The 16,526-nt window shown below is 51.4% G+C and overlaps 1 protein-coding gene across 2 annotated transcripts in view; it reads left to right on the top strand.

Moving 5' to 3' along the window:
• The first annotated feature begins 667 nt into the window (after positions 1–667).
• The window catches only part of LOC138489446 (zinc finger protein 583-like), a 55,084-nt gene continuing 39,225 nt past the window's right edge, over positions 668–16,526 (top strand). The window contains exons 1-2 of one of the 2 annotated variants that reach the window (XM_069617169.1): positions 668–823; positions 11,077–11,186. Coding sequence is in view for 1 of the 2 variants with exons in the window: in XM_069617168.1 (XP_069473269.1) it covers positions 800–823 (24 nt within the window). In the remaining variant the exon portion in view is untranslated. The remainder of the gene's footprint in view (positions 824–11,076; positions 11,187–16,526) is intronic. The other variant, XM_069617168.1, reaches the window with a different exon arrangement.

The following is a 16,526-nucleotide window of genomic DNA, read 5'->3' as shown; positions in this document are numbered from 1 at the left end:
TCATTATAGTATTTTGTGTGTCCTCCCAAAAAAGGAGGAGTGTGGCGCTGCCCCTTTTACAGGGACGCGCACGCGGCGGCGTGACGTTGCACGCCGCCGCGTGCAGCATAAAGGGGGCGTTCCTGGACGCAGACAGAGCGACCGGGAAGTCCGAACAGCAAGGACGTGTGTGGTGTGGTCCTTGCCAGAGTTGGGGGCTTACGGGCATCGCATGGGGGGGGGGTCTGGACAAACCCCCAACAGGTGCAGGGCCAGCCGTGCATTTAACACCACTTCACTACTTCACTAAATGACACTGCGGTGGGTTTTTAGGACAGCACATTATTCAGAAATGTTCTTCTCCCCGAAAAGTAATCTGCCCAGGATCACACAATGCATGCATGCGAGTCAGGCAGAGCTTTTTCATACTGAGCCCTCCCCCAGTTGAATTATTGCTAGCAGGACCTTCTTATATGTTCGATTATTCACAATGGTCATCCTGGGCACCCACACCGAGCCTCCGATCCTCTCCCCAACCCAGGGCTGCCAGCCCCATAGTTAAAAGACCAGTGTAAACCCATTAAACAGGTGTCTTATGCACTGCTGGGGCACGGATCACATGGCGTGTGCACGTGACTAAAGCCTGCTCTGATGATTGGTGGCTCGTGTTCTGAGGAGTAGTGGCACCGGCTCTGCGCAGCCTCAGTGCACTGCTCTGGCCCGGATCACTCTCTGCAGGGCAGAGCCCCATCGCTTTCCTGGTGGATGTTGCTCAGTAGAAGATCACGGGGAGAAATCCATCCACGATCACCGAGAGGAGATGGCTGGCCAAGGTCCAGATGAGGTGAGTTCCCCTTGTGGTGAGAAGTCACTGCTGCCACCTGGACCCATGTCCCGAGGCTCACCTGCAGCCATCCCTGGTATTTTATCCAACGGCGCTTTGCATTCTGGGAGTTGTGGTTTAGTGTGCAGGGTTAACCCTGGTCCTGTAAGAGCTGCACTATAATTCACACACGTGACCTCTGAACTGTCAGGACTGGCTGAAGGCGTCATGGGGCCAGTTGCCAGCTGTTCAGCGCTCATGTTTGAATTATTCAAGAGAAAGTGTTATTATTTCAGCGCCCAGAGGCCTCCGGGCAAAGTGTGCTTAACAAATGTCTAAATAAATAAATACACTTGGGTGCTTCCATCAGAAGCAATGTGCGTAGGCCATGAGAGCGCAGAGCCCGTCGCTTCTGCACATGGTGGAGTAGCCACAGGTGCCACCCCCTCCCCCTAGTGATGAAATGCTGGTTCACGATGGGGAATTATGGCAGGCATTTGACATTATAAATGTTTGAGGATAACTTCAAAAAGCAGGCCCTTGTTTAGCCCAAGTTAGAGTGAAACGAGTCACGTGAGGGGTCCCCGGGAATGTGTGGAGGAGCCTGGGCACGCGTGACTAGATTCTGCAGCCCGGGCTTGCAGTTCATGATTTAAGTTGTCCTCTTGTTGATTCAGGAATGCAAGGGCAATGCACGGCTTCATGGCCTCCCCAGTCCTGTCATGGGATGGATGGAAGTTTCAAGCACAAACTCAGCTGGAAAGAAATGGAGTGGTGTACCTCAGGGAGGCGCTGCCAGGGTTAAAAGTAGGGTGCGTGGGTAGCGGAGAATCCGGGAGAGAGGCCAACACCAGAGAGGGGGACAGGGTTGAGTGGAGCGATCAGTGATTGGCGAGATGTTCTTTGAGAAGTAATGTCTTCAGGTCCTTCCTGAAGGGTAGGATGGAGGGAACCAGGGAACCCAGACTGTAGGGGTCACAGAGGCCGCTGGGCTCTTCAGGTCCTTCCTGAAGGGTAGCATGAGGGGACCAGGGCCAACTATGAAACCCAGACTGTAGGGGGTCACAGAGGCCGCTGGGCTCCAGGGTCTTCAGGTCCTTCCTGAAGGGTAGCATGAGGGGACCAGGGCCAACTATGAAACCCAGACTGTAGGGGGTCACAGAGTCTGCCGGGCTCCAGGGTCTTCAGGTCCTTCCTGAAGTGTAGCTTGGAGGGTGCCAGGAAACCGACTGTAGGGCTCACAGAGTCTGCCGGGCTCCAAGGTCTTCAGGTCCTTCCTGAACGGTAGGATGGAGGGACCAGCACTAACTATGAAACCCAGACTTGAGGGGTCACAGAGTCCGCTGGGCTCCAGGGTCTTCAGGTCCTTCCTGAAGGGTAGGATGGAGGGACCAGCACCAACTATGAAACCCAGACTGTAGGGGTCACAGAGTCCGCTGGGCTCCAGGGTCTTCAGGTCCTTCCTGAAGGGTAGGATGGAGGGACCAGCACCAACTATGAAACCCAGACTGTAGGGGTCACAAAGTCAAGTAGAAAATTAGGGCACCTGGTGGAGTCCTGATTTACCCAGGTGGGTACATGTATACATATGAAAAATAATCAGAATGGAAGATCCTACAAGCGGTTGTGTAGTTCTGGATATTTACATTTATTTCAAAACAACACAGAACATTTATAGTGATTCAAAAATTACTTTACAGTACTTTCGATAAGCACGAAAGTTAAAGACAACGGACAAGAGTGATTGTATTTCGTGGTAACACAGGTAAGTGTCAACCTCAGTGATATTGAGGTCAAAACTTCATGTAGGGGCACATTCACAAATGAGGTAGGAAGGACCTACAGTTGGAAGAGGGTGCACCTGGGAAGGAAAGTGGTCCCAGGCGTGGTTCACACAAGGCGTACACAACAGTTTTTACAAAACATACATGAGAGGGGGATGGTACAGTTGTGTCACGGGGGATCGACACGGGTGTGTTTCGGCCAAATCGGGCTTGATTGGAGCCTGTCTGTGTGTTGGCCTTCATCAGGATGGACACCAGTTGCGGTGTAGTCCGTGGTATCTGTGGGTTAGAGAAGGCTGTAAGGATCTTGGAAAGTAGTTGACTAATTCAAGAGAATACTTAATAATGGCTGAGTGGTGCCGTGATGATACATCACGTGGTGTATCAGTGTACAGCTTACCTGCTACTGCAATAGCAGTGGGACGCTGTAGACCATCCTCAAAAGGTTGCTGGATTGCGGGTGCGTAATGCACTTGGAGCCAGCCGTGGTTTCCTGACGGCTGGAGTCTCTCAGGGTCCCGCGAGCCGGACAGGGCCAGAGTGGGTCCCAAATCTGAGAGAAAACAAGGATGGACCATGGAGCGTGAGGCGGTCCAATTTGGTTTAAGTGGTCTATTTGTGATGGATTCTGTGGTGGGATAAGAATGCCATCAGGGGTCTGTTACCCCAATCCTCCGTTGTGGGTGTCCGTGGAGACCCGTGGAGTGAGCTGCCCCTGATGAGGGGTAGGTGTGGAAGTGGTTTTTGGTTCGGCTTTGTGTAATTGGAAGCAACATCTTCTTAAGTATTGACCGTGGTGGTGTCCCTGGAGGCACGTAGGGTGAGCTGGTGTTTATCCTGGTCTGGTCAGGCGCCATGTTCAATCCACTTTAGTGTGACTAGAAGCGGAATGCTTCAGTTGTGCAGAGTCGTGCAGAGTCCATTGCAACAAATGGTGTGAGTGGTGGTGCAAGGACACAGATGTGGCAGTGCTGACCATGTTCTATGGACTGAACATGGTAATCGTGTAGTAGACGGATCTGGGATGCAGTGCTAAAGTGCATTGATCCGTTGGTGCGGCGTCTCAACCATTGGGTCTCTCGCACCTCCGGGGAGCGTTTCACTTACGTGCCCGTCTTCACAGACGCCGCACAAATGGATCGATGCACTTTAGCACTGCATCCCGGATCCGTCTACTACACGACCACCATGTTCAGTCCATAGAACATGGTCAGCACTGCCAAATCTGTGTCCTTGCACCACCACTCACACCATTTGTTGCAATGGGCTCTGCACGACTCTGCACAACTGAAGCATTCCGCTTCTAGTCACACTAAAGTGGATTGAACATGGCACCTGGCCAGACCAGGATAAACACCAGCTCACCCTACGTGCCTCCAGGGACACCACCACGGTCAATACTTAAGAAGATGTCGCTTCCAATAACACGAAGCCGAACCAAACACCACTTCCACACCTACCCCTCATCAGGGGCAGCTCACTCCACGGGTCTCCACAGACACCCACAACTGAGGATTGGGGTAACAGACCCCTGATGGCATTCTTATCCCACCACAGAATCCATCACAAATAGACCACTTAAACCAAATTGGACCGCCTCACGCTTCATGGTCCATCCTTGTTTTCTCTCAGATTTGGGACCCACTCTGGCCCTGTCCGGCTCGCAGGACCCTGAGAGACTCCGGCATTCAGGAAACCACGGCTGGCTCCAAGTGCATTACGCACCCGCAATCCAGCAACCTTTTGAGGATTGTCTACAGCGTCCCACTGCTATTGCGGCAACAGGTAAGCTGTACACTGATACACCACGTGATGTATCATCACGGCACCACTCAGCCATTATTAAGTATTCTCTTGAATTAGTCGACTACCTTCCAAGATCCTTACAGCCTTCTCTAACCCACAGATACCACGGACTACACCGCAATTGGTGTCCATCCTGATGAAGGCCAACACACAGACAGGCTCCAATCAAGCCTGATCTGGCCGAAACACACCCGTGTCGATCCCCCGTGACACAACTGTACCATCCCCCTCTCGTGTATGTTTTGTAAAAACTGTTGTGTACACCTTGTGTGAACCACGCCTGGGACCACTTTCCTTCCCAGGTGCACCCTCTTCCAACTGTAGGTCCTTCCTACCTCATTTGTGAATGTGCCCCTATGTGAAGTTTTGACCTCAATATCACTGAGGTTGACACTTACCTGTGTTACCACGAAATACAATCACTCTTGTCCGTTGTCTTTAACTTTCGTGCTTATCGAAAGTACTGTAAAGTAATTTTGAATCACTATAAATGTTCTGTGTTGTTTTTAAATAAATTGAAATATTCAGAACTACACAACCGCTTGTAGGATCTTCCATCCTGATTATTTTTCATATGTATACATGGGGTCACAGAGTCTGCCAGGCTCCAGGGTCTTCAGGTCCTTCCTGAAGGGTAGAGTGGAGGGACCAGCACCAACTATGAAACCCAGACTGTAGGGGTCACAGAGTCTGCCGGGCTCCGGGGTCTTCATGTCCTTCCTGAACGGTAGGATGGAGGGACCAGCACCAACTATGAAACCCAGACTGTAGGGGTCACAGAGTCTGCTGGACTCCAGGCTCTTCAGGTCCTTCCTGAAGGGTAGCATGGACGGGACCAGGGCCAAGTATGAAACCCAGACTGTAGGGGTCACAGAGTCCGCTGGGCTCCAGGGTCTTCAGGTCGTTCCTGAAGGGTAGGATGGAGGGACCAGCACGAACTATGAAACCCAGACTGTAGGGGTCACAGAGTCTGCTGATTCCAGGGTCTTCAGGTCCTCCATGAAGGGTAGGATGGAGGGGGCCAGGGAACCCAGACTGTAGGGGTCACAGAGTCTGCTGATTCCAGGGTCTTCAGGTCCTACCTGAAGGGTAGGATGGAGGGGGCCAGGGAACCCAGACTGTAGGGGTCACAGAGTCTGCTGATTCCAGGTCCTTCCTGAAGGGTAGGATGGAGGGACATGGGCCAACTATGAAACCCAGACTGTAGGGGTCACAGAGTCTGCTGGGCTCCAGGGTCTTCAGGTCCTTCCTGAATGGTATGATGGAGGTGGCCAGGGCCAAGTATGAAACCCAGACTGTAGGGGTCACAGAGTCTGCTGGGCTCCAGGGTCTTCAGGTCCTTCCTGATGGGTAGGATGGAGGGGACCAGGGTAACTATGAAACCCAGACTGTAGGGGTCACAGAGTCTGCTGGGCTCCAGGGTCTTCAGGTCCTTCCCGAAGGGTAGGATGGAGGGACCAGCACCAACCATGAAACCCAGACTGTAGGGGTCACAGGGTCTGCTGGACTCCAGGGTCTTCAGGTCCTTCCTGAAGGGTAGAGTGGAGGGACCAGCACCAACTATGAAACCCAGACTGTAGGGGTCACAGAGTCTGCTGGGCTCCAGGGTCTTCAGGTCCTCCCTGGAGGGTAGGATGGAGGGGGCCAGGGAACCCAGACTGTAGGGTCACAGAGTCTGCTGGGCTCCAGGGTCTTCAGGTCCTCCCTGGAGGGTAGTATGGAGGGGACCAGGGCCAACTATGAATCCAAAACTGTAGGGGTCACGAGTCTGCTGGGCTCCAGGTTCTTCGGGTCCTTCCTGAAGGGTAGCATGGAGGGGACCAGGGCCAACTATGAAAGGAGTGGGGTCTTAAATGTTATGGGGGCCCTTTAAACCAAGACAGGGGCACAGAAAAACAACATCTGCATTTCAGTCTTGTTCTTTGGACTCGACAGTGTTGATCCTGGTTTCTGGGAGCTTCCTGAGGAAGCAATTTGGCGTGGGATTGCTGAGAGGAACGACTGGGTTCAACACATGTTGCGGTTCAAAAAGCAGCAACGGCACATGCCATAAAGAAGCTGGGACAGACAGGCGATGTCCGGTTTGGAGTAGCTCAAAACCGAATCGAGGCAGAAACCAGAGGTGTTACTTTGCTGTGAGAACCAGTCCAGGGTCACAAAGGATGAGGCAAGTGCGTCTTCAGCCTTTCCCTGCCAGGAATGTTGCCCGTTCCAGTTGGCAGAGTCCAGGTTACCAGTGGTCTCAGCAGCAGGCTGGCCAAGTCCAACAGCAGTCCTTGGTATCTGGTGAAACCCAGCACTGGGTTTCTGAAGAAAGCTGAGTCTGTCTTCTGCCCTTAGCAGCTAGGATGGTTTCCTGAGAACGCTCTCCAGTCGGCAGAGTCATGGGTACTACTGTCTGAGAAGGCAGCAGTTCCCTCTGGCACGGGTGGGAGACAGGTCTTGCCTCTTGGCAAGGGACTTTGGGCAGACTATATCCCAATAGAGCTCCAGCAAAGTCCTTCTTCCAATGTCCAAAGATCATTCAGCTGTGGGGGTGGGCATACCCCCTTAAATAGACAATCTGAAACAGCTGATTGGTTCCTTTCTAGCCTTCTGTAAGGCTCCTGTCCTGGCTGCTGTGTGCAGAGTCGTTTGCCTGGTGAGCCTAGAATGCTTTGTCTGGGAATTTAGGGGGTTCCCTGCCTTAGCCCCTGGGGGGTTGATCATGTTCTCCTGGAATGTGAGAAGCCTTTCCAGGCAAGTACAAAGGTTGGTGCTGGGCTGTGACTGACACCTTTTGTAAAGAGACCCCAGACTCAGGCGGTCTGATCTACAAGCTCCGGCAGAGGAATGAGTCACTGGAAACCAGTTTCACAACCAAATAACATCAATGGATTCTGGTCTGCACAACTGTATATTCCCATAGGCCACCATATCACAACATAGATATGGCATTATATGTATTTATTAACCAATCAACCACCATGCCAAGGGGATGTATAGCCATATTGAAAAGTGCCTGTTTATTTTAAGAGATTCCCGTTTTTAGTTAAAAAAAGGCCAATGTCAACTTGGGTTCTACATGTTCCAGAAATCCTTTGGGGGTCGCCTTCCTGAAATGGTCTTGAATCTTCCTTCCAAATTGTTGATGAGTACACCACTCTTGTAGCTGATTTGGCAACCCAAGGTGGATTTACATTTTTTAGTGACATTGTCTGTCATACATTTTCAAGGGTCACTCCAGTGCTCCGAATGAGCTGTTGGCATACCAATGACTGAAGCCCTGCAGCAAGTGCACAGGGGTATCACAGATGCTGGTAAATTCAGTGATGCACCCAATGGCCAGCAGGTGCACCTGGGTACACACCCGCCAGCGCCAGTTTGTAAAACTCAGAGCGCTGTCTGAAAATGAGACTGTTTAGCAGATCTGACTTTCATGTCAGGATTCAATCCAGGTTTTGGTCCATAAATGAGAAAAATAACTGGTGGATTCCCCCTAGCAGATGGACATCTTTCAAAGGGCCCGGCAGGGGCCGTCATGCACTGCCCGTAGAGGGTTGAAGAGAAGGGTGGAGATGTGAAGGCGCATTGTTCAGGCAGACCAGCGTCTAATACAGGATACGGGACAGTCTCGACCAACAGCAATGCTATGGACTGGCAGCAGCCTTAACAATTCAAGGACAGGCCGGTACATAATAAACATGAAATAACAAGAAGGTAGTGGCCAAAATGTGTAAGTGACAGACAGGTAGCTTGCAGCAGTGCAGCTGTGAATACCTGGATATTGTAGAATGGGCAAATAGGGTGAGCCAGGCAAACATGTAAAGGGGTGAAATCTTTTGCCAACTTATATAATATCCTGGATGGCCTGGAGGTGAAAGGCTGAGGTAGGGACTGTCTCTGTTGGATAGGCAGGGATTCAGCGTGCCTTCCAGTAGGGACTGTGTCTGTTGGATAGGCAGGGATTCAGCGTGCCTTCCAGTAGGGACTATGTCTGTTGGATAGGCAGGGATTCTGCATGCCTTCCAGTACGGTCTGTCTCTGTTGGATAGGCAGGGATTCAGCGTGCCTTCCAGTAGGGACTGTGTCTGTTGGATAGGCAGGGATTCAGCGTGCCTTCCAGTAGGGACTATGTCTGTTGGATAGGCAGGGATTCAGCGTGCCTTCCGGTAGGACCTGTGTCCATTGGATAGGCAGAGATTCAGCGTGCCTTCCAGTAGGGACTATGTCTGTTGGATAGGCAGGGATTCAGCGTGCCTTCCAGTAGGCACTGTGTCTGTTGGATAGGCAGGGATTCTGTGTGCCTTCCAGTAGGGCCTGTGTCCGTTGGATAGGCAGGGATTCAGCGTGCCTTGCAGTAGGGACTGTGTCTGTTGGATAGGCAGGGATTCAGCGTCCCTTCCAGTAGGGACTGTGTCTTTTGGATCAGCATGGATTCAGCGTGCCTTCCAGTAGGGACTGTGTCTGTTGGATAGGCAGGGATTCCACATGCCTTCCAGTAGGAACTGTCTGTTGGATAGGCAGAGATTCAGCGTGCCTTCCAGTAGGGACTATGTCTGTTGGATAGGCAGGGATTCAGCGTGCCTTCCAGTAGGGACTGTGTCTGTTGGATAGGCAGGGATTCTGTGTGCCTTCCAGTAGGGCCTGTGTCCGTTGGATAGGCAGGGATTCAGCGTGCCTTGCAGTAGGGACTGTGTCTGTTGGATAGGCAGGGATTCAGCGTCCCTTCCAGTAGGGACTGTGTCTTTTGGATCAGCATGGATTCAGCGTGCCTTCCAGTAGGGACTGTGTCTGTTGGATAGGCAGGGATTCCACGTGCCTTCCAGTAGGAACTGTCTGTTGGATAGGCATGGATTCCGTGTGCCTTCCAGTAGGGCCTGTGTCTGTTTGATAGGCAGGGATTCAGCGTGCCTTCCAGTAGGGACTATGTCTGTTGGATAGGCATGGATTCAGCGTCCCCTCCAGTAGGGACTGTGTCTGTTGGATAAGCATGGATTCAGCATGCCTTCCAGTAGGGACTGTGTCTGTTGGATAGGCAGGGATTCAGCGTGCCTTGCAGTAGGGACTGTGTCTGTTGGATAGGCAGGGATTCCGCGTGCCTTCCAGTAGGGACTGTGTCTGTTGGATAGACAGGGATTCAGCGTGCCTTCCAGTTGGGACTATGTCTGTTGGATAGGCATGGATTCAGCGTGCCTTCCAGTAGTGACTGTGTCTGTTGGATAAGCAGCGATTTCGCACGCCTTCCAGTAGGGACTGTGTCTGTTGGATAGGCATGGATTCAGCGTACCTTCGAGTAGGGACTGTGTCTGTTGGATAGGCAGCGATTCCGCGTGCCTTCCAGTAGGAACTGTCTGTTGGATAGGCAGGGATTCTGTGCCTTCCAGTAGGGATTGTGGCTGTTGGATAGGCTGGGATTCCGCGTGCCTTCCAGTAGGAAGTGTCTGTTGGATAGGCAGGGTTTCCGCGTGCCTTCCAGTAGGGCCTGTGTCTCTTGGATAGGCAGGGATTCCGTGTGCCTTCCAGTAGGGCCTGTGTCCATTGGATAGCAGGGATTCAGTGTGCCTTCCAGTAGGGACTGTGTCTGTTGGCTAGGCATGGATTCAGCGTGCCTTCCAGTAGGGACTGTGTCTGTTGGATAGGCTTGGATTCAGCATGCCTTCCAGTAGGGACTGTGTCTGTTGGATAAGCATGGATTCAGCGTGCCTTCCAGTAGGGACTGTGTCTGTTGGATAGGCAGGGATTCCGCGTGCCTTCCAGTAGGAACTGTCTGTTGGATAGGGAGGGATTCCGCGTGCCTTCCAGTAGGGACTGTGTCTGTTGGCTAGGCATGGATTCAGCGTGCCTTCCAGTAGGGACTGTGTCTGTTGGATAGGCTTGGATTCAGCATGCCTTCCAGTAGGGACTGTGTCTGTTGGATAAGCATGGATTCAACGTGCCTTCCAGTAGTGCCTGTCTGTTGGATAGGCAGGGATTCCACGTGCCTTCCAGTAGTGCCTGTGCCTGTTGGATAGGCAGGGATTCCGCGTGCCTTCCAGTAGGAACTGTCTGTTGGATAGGCAGGGATTCCGCATGCCTTCCAGTAGGGACTGTCTCTATTGGATAGGCAGGGATTCAGTGTGCCTTCCAGTCCTACTCCAGTGTCCACTGGGGTAGACTGTGCAGCTGGAGAGCAATGCATGTGGAGGGTGTGCTAGTATGGTCATCTGTTATTAGAGCTGTCATTTTCCGGCATTTTTTACACTCCCTGTGGGCCCGTTGTTGGGCCGCAGGATATCATCACAATGCCATGATGTCTTCTGAGATGGTGGGCAAAACCTCATGTACTGAGGAACCCTTGTAACTCTTGTTGCAACGCTTCAGGTTTTCTGAGGTTCTTCTCTCTTTTTTACTCTTGAGTCTGCAGCAGCCTGTCTTCTTTCATCGTTACTCCTTGTTCTTTCCTCCCAAGTCTTGGGGCTCACTGCTGCCTTTTTGCCTAACTTGAACCTTCTGTCCTCCTTCTGGAGCCTTCTGTGCTCCTTCTGAAGCCTTCTGTGCTCCTTCTGAAGCCTTCTGTCCTCCTTCTCGAGCCTTCTGTCCTCCTTCTTGAGTCTCGCCTGTTATGTCTGTTCCTCCACACACGCGTTTACCTTTGGGGAACCGTCTACTCCTGCCAGTGTCCTTTCCTCGCGTCAGCAAGTTTTTTTCTTTATTCCCCTTGAGGAAATCCCCCTACATTGAATCCTGCGATGAGGACATCCTCCCAGATACCTTGTACTATTCCAGATGACAGACCTTATCCCTTGGAACTACAGTGAAGTCGCAAGACCGTGGTAAGTACAACTTTAACACATGACAAGAGCTTCTTTGTAGGCCCCAGCGAGTCGGAGGCCTTCCTAGCACTGCCATGGTGATTTCTGGGGCCCACTGCAATCCTGTAAGAATCCCACCTGTGGCATCACAAGCTATTGTAACCCAGCAGCAGCATTATGTGGGTTTCCTCCATCTTGGAACTGCACACTGTTACCAGGAACTGCCAGCCCTGAGTACTCCACAGTCTGACAACTGGCCAAGAGTCTTAGGCGCTGCCACCCTGCTGGCCAATGCACTCTATACAAGAAGTCACACTCTCCAGGCACTGTTACTACTCAGTACTCAACGACCTCTAAGGCTACCCGCTCTCCCTAGGCACTGCCCCTCACTACCCTGTGGTATGTTAACTACCTACTGTCCTCTTATCCTGTCATGCTTTGGTAGTCGGCAGTCTCTGAAAGGCTCTACTGTTGCCAGGTCCAATCAACCCTAAGTACTCTGTGGTGTGTAAGCTCTGTCACCACTCGATGCTCTGCGGTTCCTCAAATGTAGTCACAGATAGCTTCACAAAGACATTGGGCCTCATTCCGAGTATGGCGGTAAGGGATAGCGGCCACCGCTAACGAGAGCGGTGGCGGTAATCCCTTACCGCCATACTCCGAGTTCCCTTAGCGCCATGGTGCTTTTAACACCTGCTTTTAGCAGGCGTTAAATACCATGGCGCTAAGGGACCTTGATGTTAATTACGCCACCGTAATTTACGGTGGCGTAATTGACGCCTTCCCCACTCCCATTATGCCCTATGGGGCAAGAATGGGAATGGGGAAGGGTAAATGGGGATTGGGGAATTACCGCCCCGCCAACCTTGGAATGGGGCGGTAATTCCGCCAACCACCAAGGCGCTGCCGGTCCGGGTACGGCGTCAACCAAGGCGTTAATAGCGCCATTGGTTAGCGCCGTACTCGGAATGAGGCCCATTGACTAAAGGATGGAATTCATGAGTCTTTCTTGAAATGTTCAGGAATATGCAGGCTGTAAGATTCCGAAAGGGCAGACTGAGGGCGTCGCTATTCTCACCCTTGGCTTTCCCTTGGGCTCCCTCCACCCTAGCCCAGGTGTCTCTACTTCCCGAAGACATAATGTAATAAAGGACTTAGACACAGGTTAGCCCTTACGGGCTGGATCTAACCTAGACTCGCGTTAAAGGCCTAACAACTGCTTATGTGTCTACCCGTCTTCCTCTGGGAATTCCTAAGATATCCCCCTCCAATGTTCGCACCGTTCTCGGCTAAATACTGATTGGAGATGTTTCCTCGCGCTCTTCCTCTCCCACTGGCTACATACTGATTGGAGATGTGTCCTCGCGCTCGCCCTCTCCCACTGCCTACATACTGATTGGAGATGTTTCCTCGCTCTCTCCCTCTCCCACTGGCTACATACTGATTGGTGATGTTTCCTCGCGCTCGCCCTCTCCCACTGGCTACATACTGATTGGAGATGTTTCCTCGCGCTCGCCCTCTCCCACTGGCTACATACTGATTGGAGATGTTTCCTCGCTCTCTTTCTCTCCCACTGGCTACATACTGATTGGAGATGTTTCCTCGCTCTCTCCCTCTCCCACTGGCTACATACTGATTGGAGATGTTTCCTCGCGCTCGCCCTCTCCCACTGGCTACATACTGATTGGTGATGTTTCCTCACGCTCGCCCTCTCCCACTGGCTACATACTGATTGGTGATGTTTCCTCACGCTCGCCCTCTCCCACTGGCTACATACTGATTGGAGATGTTTCCTCGCTCTCTTCCTCTCCCACTGGCTACATACTGATTGGAGATGTTTCCTCACGCTCGCCCTCTCCCACTGGCTACATACTGATTGGAGATGTTTCCTCGCTCTCTTCCTCTCCCACTGGCTACATACTGATTGGAGATGTTTCCTCGCTCTCTTCCTCTCCCACTGGCTACATACTGATTGGAGATGTTTCCTCGCGCTCGCCCTCTCCCACTGGCTACATACTGATTGGAGATGTTTCCTCACGCTCGCCCTCTCCCACTGGCTACATACTGATTGGAGATGTTTCCTCGCTCTCTTCCTCTCCCACTGGCTACATACTGATTGGAGATGTTTCCTCGCTCTCTTCCTCTCCCACTGGCTACATACTGATTGGAGATGTTTCCTCGCGCTCGCCCTCTCCCACTGGCTACATACTGATTGGAGATCTTTCCTCGCGCTCGCCCTCTCCCACTGGCTACATACTGATTGGTGATGTTTCCTCACGCTCGCCCTCTCCCACTGGCTACATACTGATTGGAGATGTTTCCTCGCTCTCTTCCTCTCCCACTGGCTACATACTGATTGGAGATGTTTCCTCGCTCTCTTCCTCTCCCACTGGCTACATACTGATTGGAGATGTTTCCTCGCTCTCTTCCTCTCCCACTGGCTACATACTGATTGGTGATGTTTCCTCGCGCTCGCCCTCTCCCACTGGCTACATACTGATTGGAGATGTTTCCTCGCTCTCTTCCTCTCCCACTGGCTACATACTGATTGGAGATGTTTCCTCGCTCTCTTCCTCTCCCACTGGCTACATACTGATTGGAGATGTTTCCTCGCTCTCTTCCTCTCCCACTGGCTACATACTGATTGGAGATGTTTCCTCGCTCTCTTCCTCTCCCACTGGCTACATACTGATTGGAGATGTGTTCTCTCTCTCTCTCTTCAGCTCTTCTCATACTTGTTTCTTGTGCCACTCTCACTCCTCCCCCTCTTCTGACTTCCTCCCACCTGTTCTCTAATCTCCCTTGCTTTGCCTACCTTTTCTCACTCTCTCTCTCTTTCACTCCCCTCTTTCTCTGTACCACTCTCACCGTCCACGTTATGCCTTCACTCCACTCCTTCTCTTGCAATCTCCTCTATTACTCCCCCTTCTCTCTGACACACAATACCATACCTGCACACTCTTCCACACTTCCATAGCACTCGGCTCCACCTTTTGCTCTCAGCCACATGGTTTCTCTGTTCCCCAATTCTCCCCTGACCTCACCCAAACCTCTCGTTCACATGTGGGGGTGCAGGGTTTTTGTACCCCTCCCTCTCCTGGTTTGCACCACCTCCCGGTTCCCACTGATTTGTATGCCACCTGTTCGCTTGGGCCAAATCCTCTCCTACCCTTTCCCCGGATGGTAAAGGGTTATCAGCTGGGTGTGTATAGGAGAGTGGGTGGAAGTAATGTCAGAGGGAGAGTAGGAAGAAGGTTGAAAGTAGGATAGAGGGAGGAGAGGAAAGCGAGATGCAGGGGGGTGAAACAGTAGCAACAGGGATGTGTTGTGAGGAGTGTGATTTGGAGACAAACAAATAGGATCAGAAAGGGAGTTGTCGGGTGGAGACAGGAGAAGGGAGAGAGATAGATAGGACCAGAAGATGGAGTGTAGTGAGAGTGGAGATGGAGGGTACCGAGAGGGGAAGGACCAGAAGGGAGCTGTTGAAGGGGGGGAAAGAGCGATAAGACCAGGAGATGGAGAGACAGAGAAGGAGAGAGAGAGAGAGAGAGAGATCGAGGATGCTGGTGGGTGAAGCAGAGAGGAAGAAGCTGAGTGTGGAAAGGGTTGACAGACTGTCATCTGGAGGAAAAGGGTACCAGCTGCTTAGCCACATAGGAAGTGTCGAGAGATACGGCCGCATCCCTTTGACCCTGCCAAGGACAGGGATACACAGACAGTCACTTGGCACTGCATTATCACCTGTTGGAGTAGGGGGCGGGGTGGGAGGTGGATACACCCTTAAGGGTTGAGGGAAAGATGTACGGGGCTCAACCTAGACAGCAAGCCCCACATTGCCTGTTTTTGTAAGACCATTTTTGTAATAAAAACTGAAAAGCTATTAAATTAGTCTTGTGACTGGTTGAGCGCCAGGTATGCAGAAGGGGTGCAATGTGTTAAGGACCAGAAGAGTGCGCATAGAGTTGCTCCTCTTTATTACCAGAGTATTACTAGGGCCAGGGTGCAGGTCAAGCTCTGCTGCTCAAAGTTAGTCATTTTAAATATGATAATTTGTCAGATTGGGGATTAATGGGACTCTGCACTGGAAATTAGAGCCTGAAATGAGGAAAGAATAAGGAATGAAATGGGAATTTGTGATGACAGTATGGACATATTGTCTATAGGGATCAGGGTGCTATAGAATCAGGAAAAACAGAGACTCGAAGGCAGGATTATTTCTAGAATAGCAAAGTCTTGAGGCCTTTATAGAAGGTTACGATCAGCCCTTCAAAAAGGGAGTGTTTAAGAGTGCCACTTTCACTCCCTAAAAATAGGCAAAAACTGGGGAGTACAAATACTCCCGACATCAATGGGAAACACATATAGGCGCCTGTCCCCCTGCTTTCAATCACACAGTTGCATGGATAGCTTTAGACCGGTGCACAGTACCACAGCGGAACTACTATTCTAACCGACTGATCTGCAGAGGTGAAAAGTATCTCTCAATCTGCATGAATAAATGGGTGCAAAGAAATATTACAAAAAAACATTTCTATTTTTCAGTTAAAACATTTTTACTCACTCATAAAATATTCCATTGGGAATGGGACAAAAATCATTCATTTTTTTTATTTTCTATGTAATGTGTTACAGCCAATGAGTATGACTTTTCACATGCATGAGAAATAACAAAGCAATTTAGACAATGGTCCTCGTTACAAGCTTGGAGGTAGCCTTGCCGGTAAAACCGGCCGGCTGCCGCCAAACTTGCTAATTTTTCCGGCACCCATGAATGGGCAATTACTGGGTCATTCCGGCCTTGCCAGACCCGGTCATCGCCCATTCCTGGGCGCCAGAAAATATTCTTCCCCATTCCTATTGAGCCCGATAGGGCTCAATGGGAATGGGGAAGCCGGATGCACCGGCACCATTTGTGAATCGTGTCAGTGCATGCGACATGCTCTGCTCGCGGGTGCAGACCTGGCGGGCGCAAAGGCACCCGCGAGCTGAACTTGTAGTCTGCCGGGCCGGTAGCAACGGTGCCGGTAGCTTACCGGCACCGTTGCTGCCAGACCAGCAACCTTGTAATGAGCCCCAATAAAAAGATACAAAATAGCACGGCGCCCAAGATGATCTTGCTGCTAATCAAGTACATAAATAGAATGATGTTAGCCCTAGTCCTGCGTACCCACCAGACTTCCACGTCAGAGGACTCTCATGTCCCGCATTCTTGCAGAACCAGAATTGCTGCGAGTCCTATCTATGCGTTTCTTGAGCCTTCTATCTCCCAATTCCCTGGTTCCCACACACTCACTCAGAACTTGTCTCGGAGTTTGAAAACATTGGTCATCGCAGCGTTTACAGAGATTATCGGAGAAGAGG

The sequence above is a fragment of the Ambystoma mexicanum genome, chromosome 9 (assembly GCF_040938575.1).
Source record: "Ambystoma mexicanum isolate Mex_15411 chromosome 9, UKY_AmexF1_1, whole genome shotgun sequence".
NCBI lineage: Eukaryota > Metazoa > Chordata > Amphibia > Caudata > Ambystomatidae > Ambystoma > Ambystoma mexicanum.
This window is presented reverse-complemented; position numbering and strand designations above follow the sequence as displayed.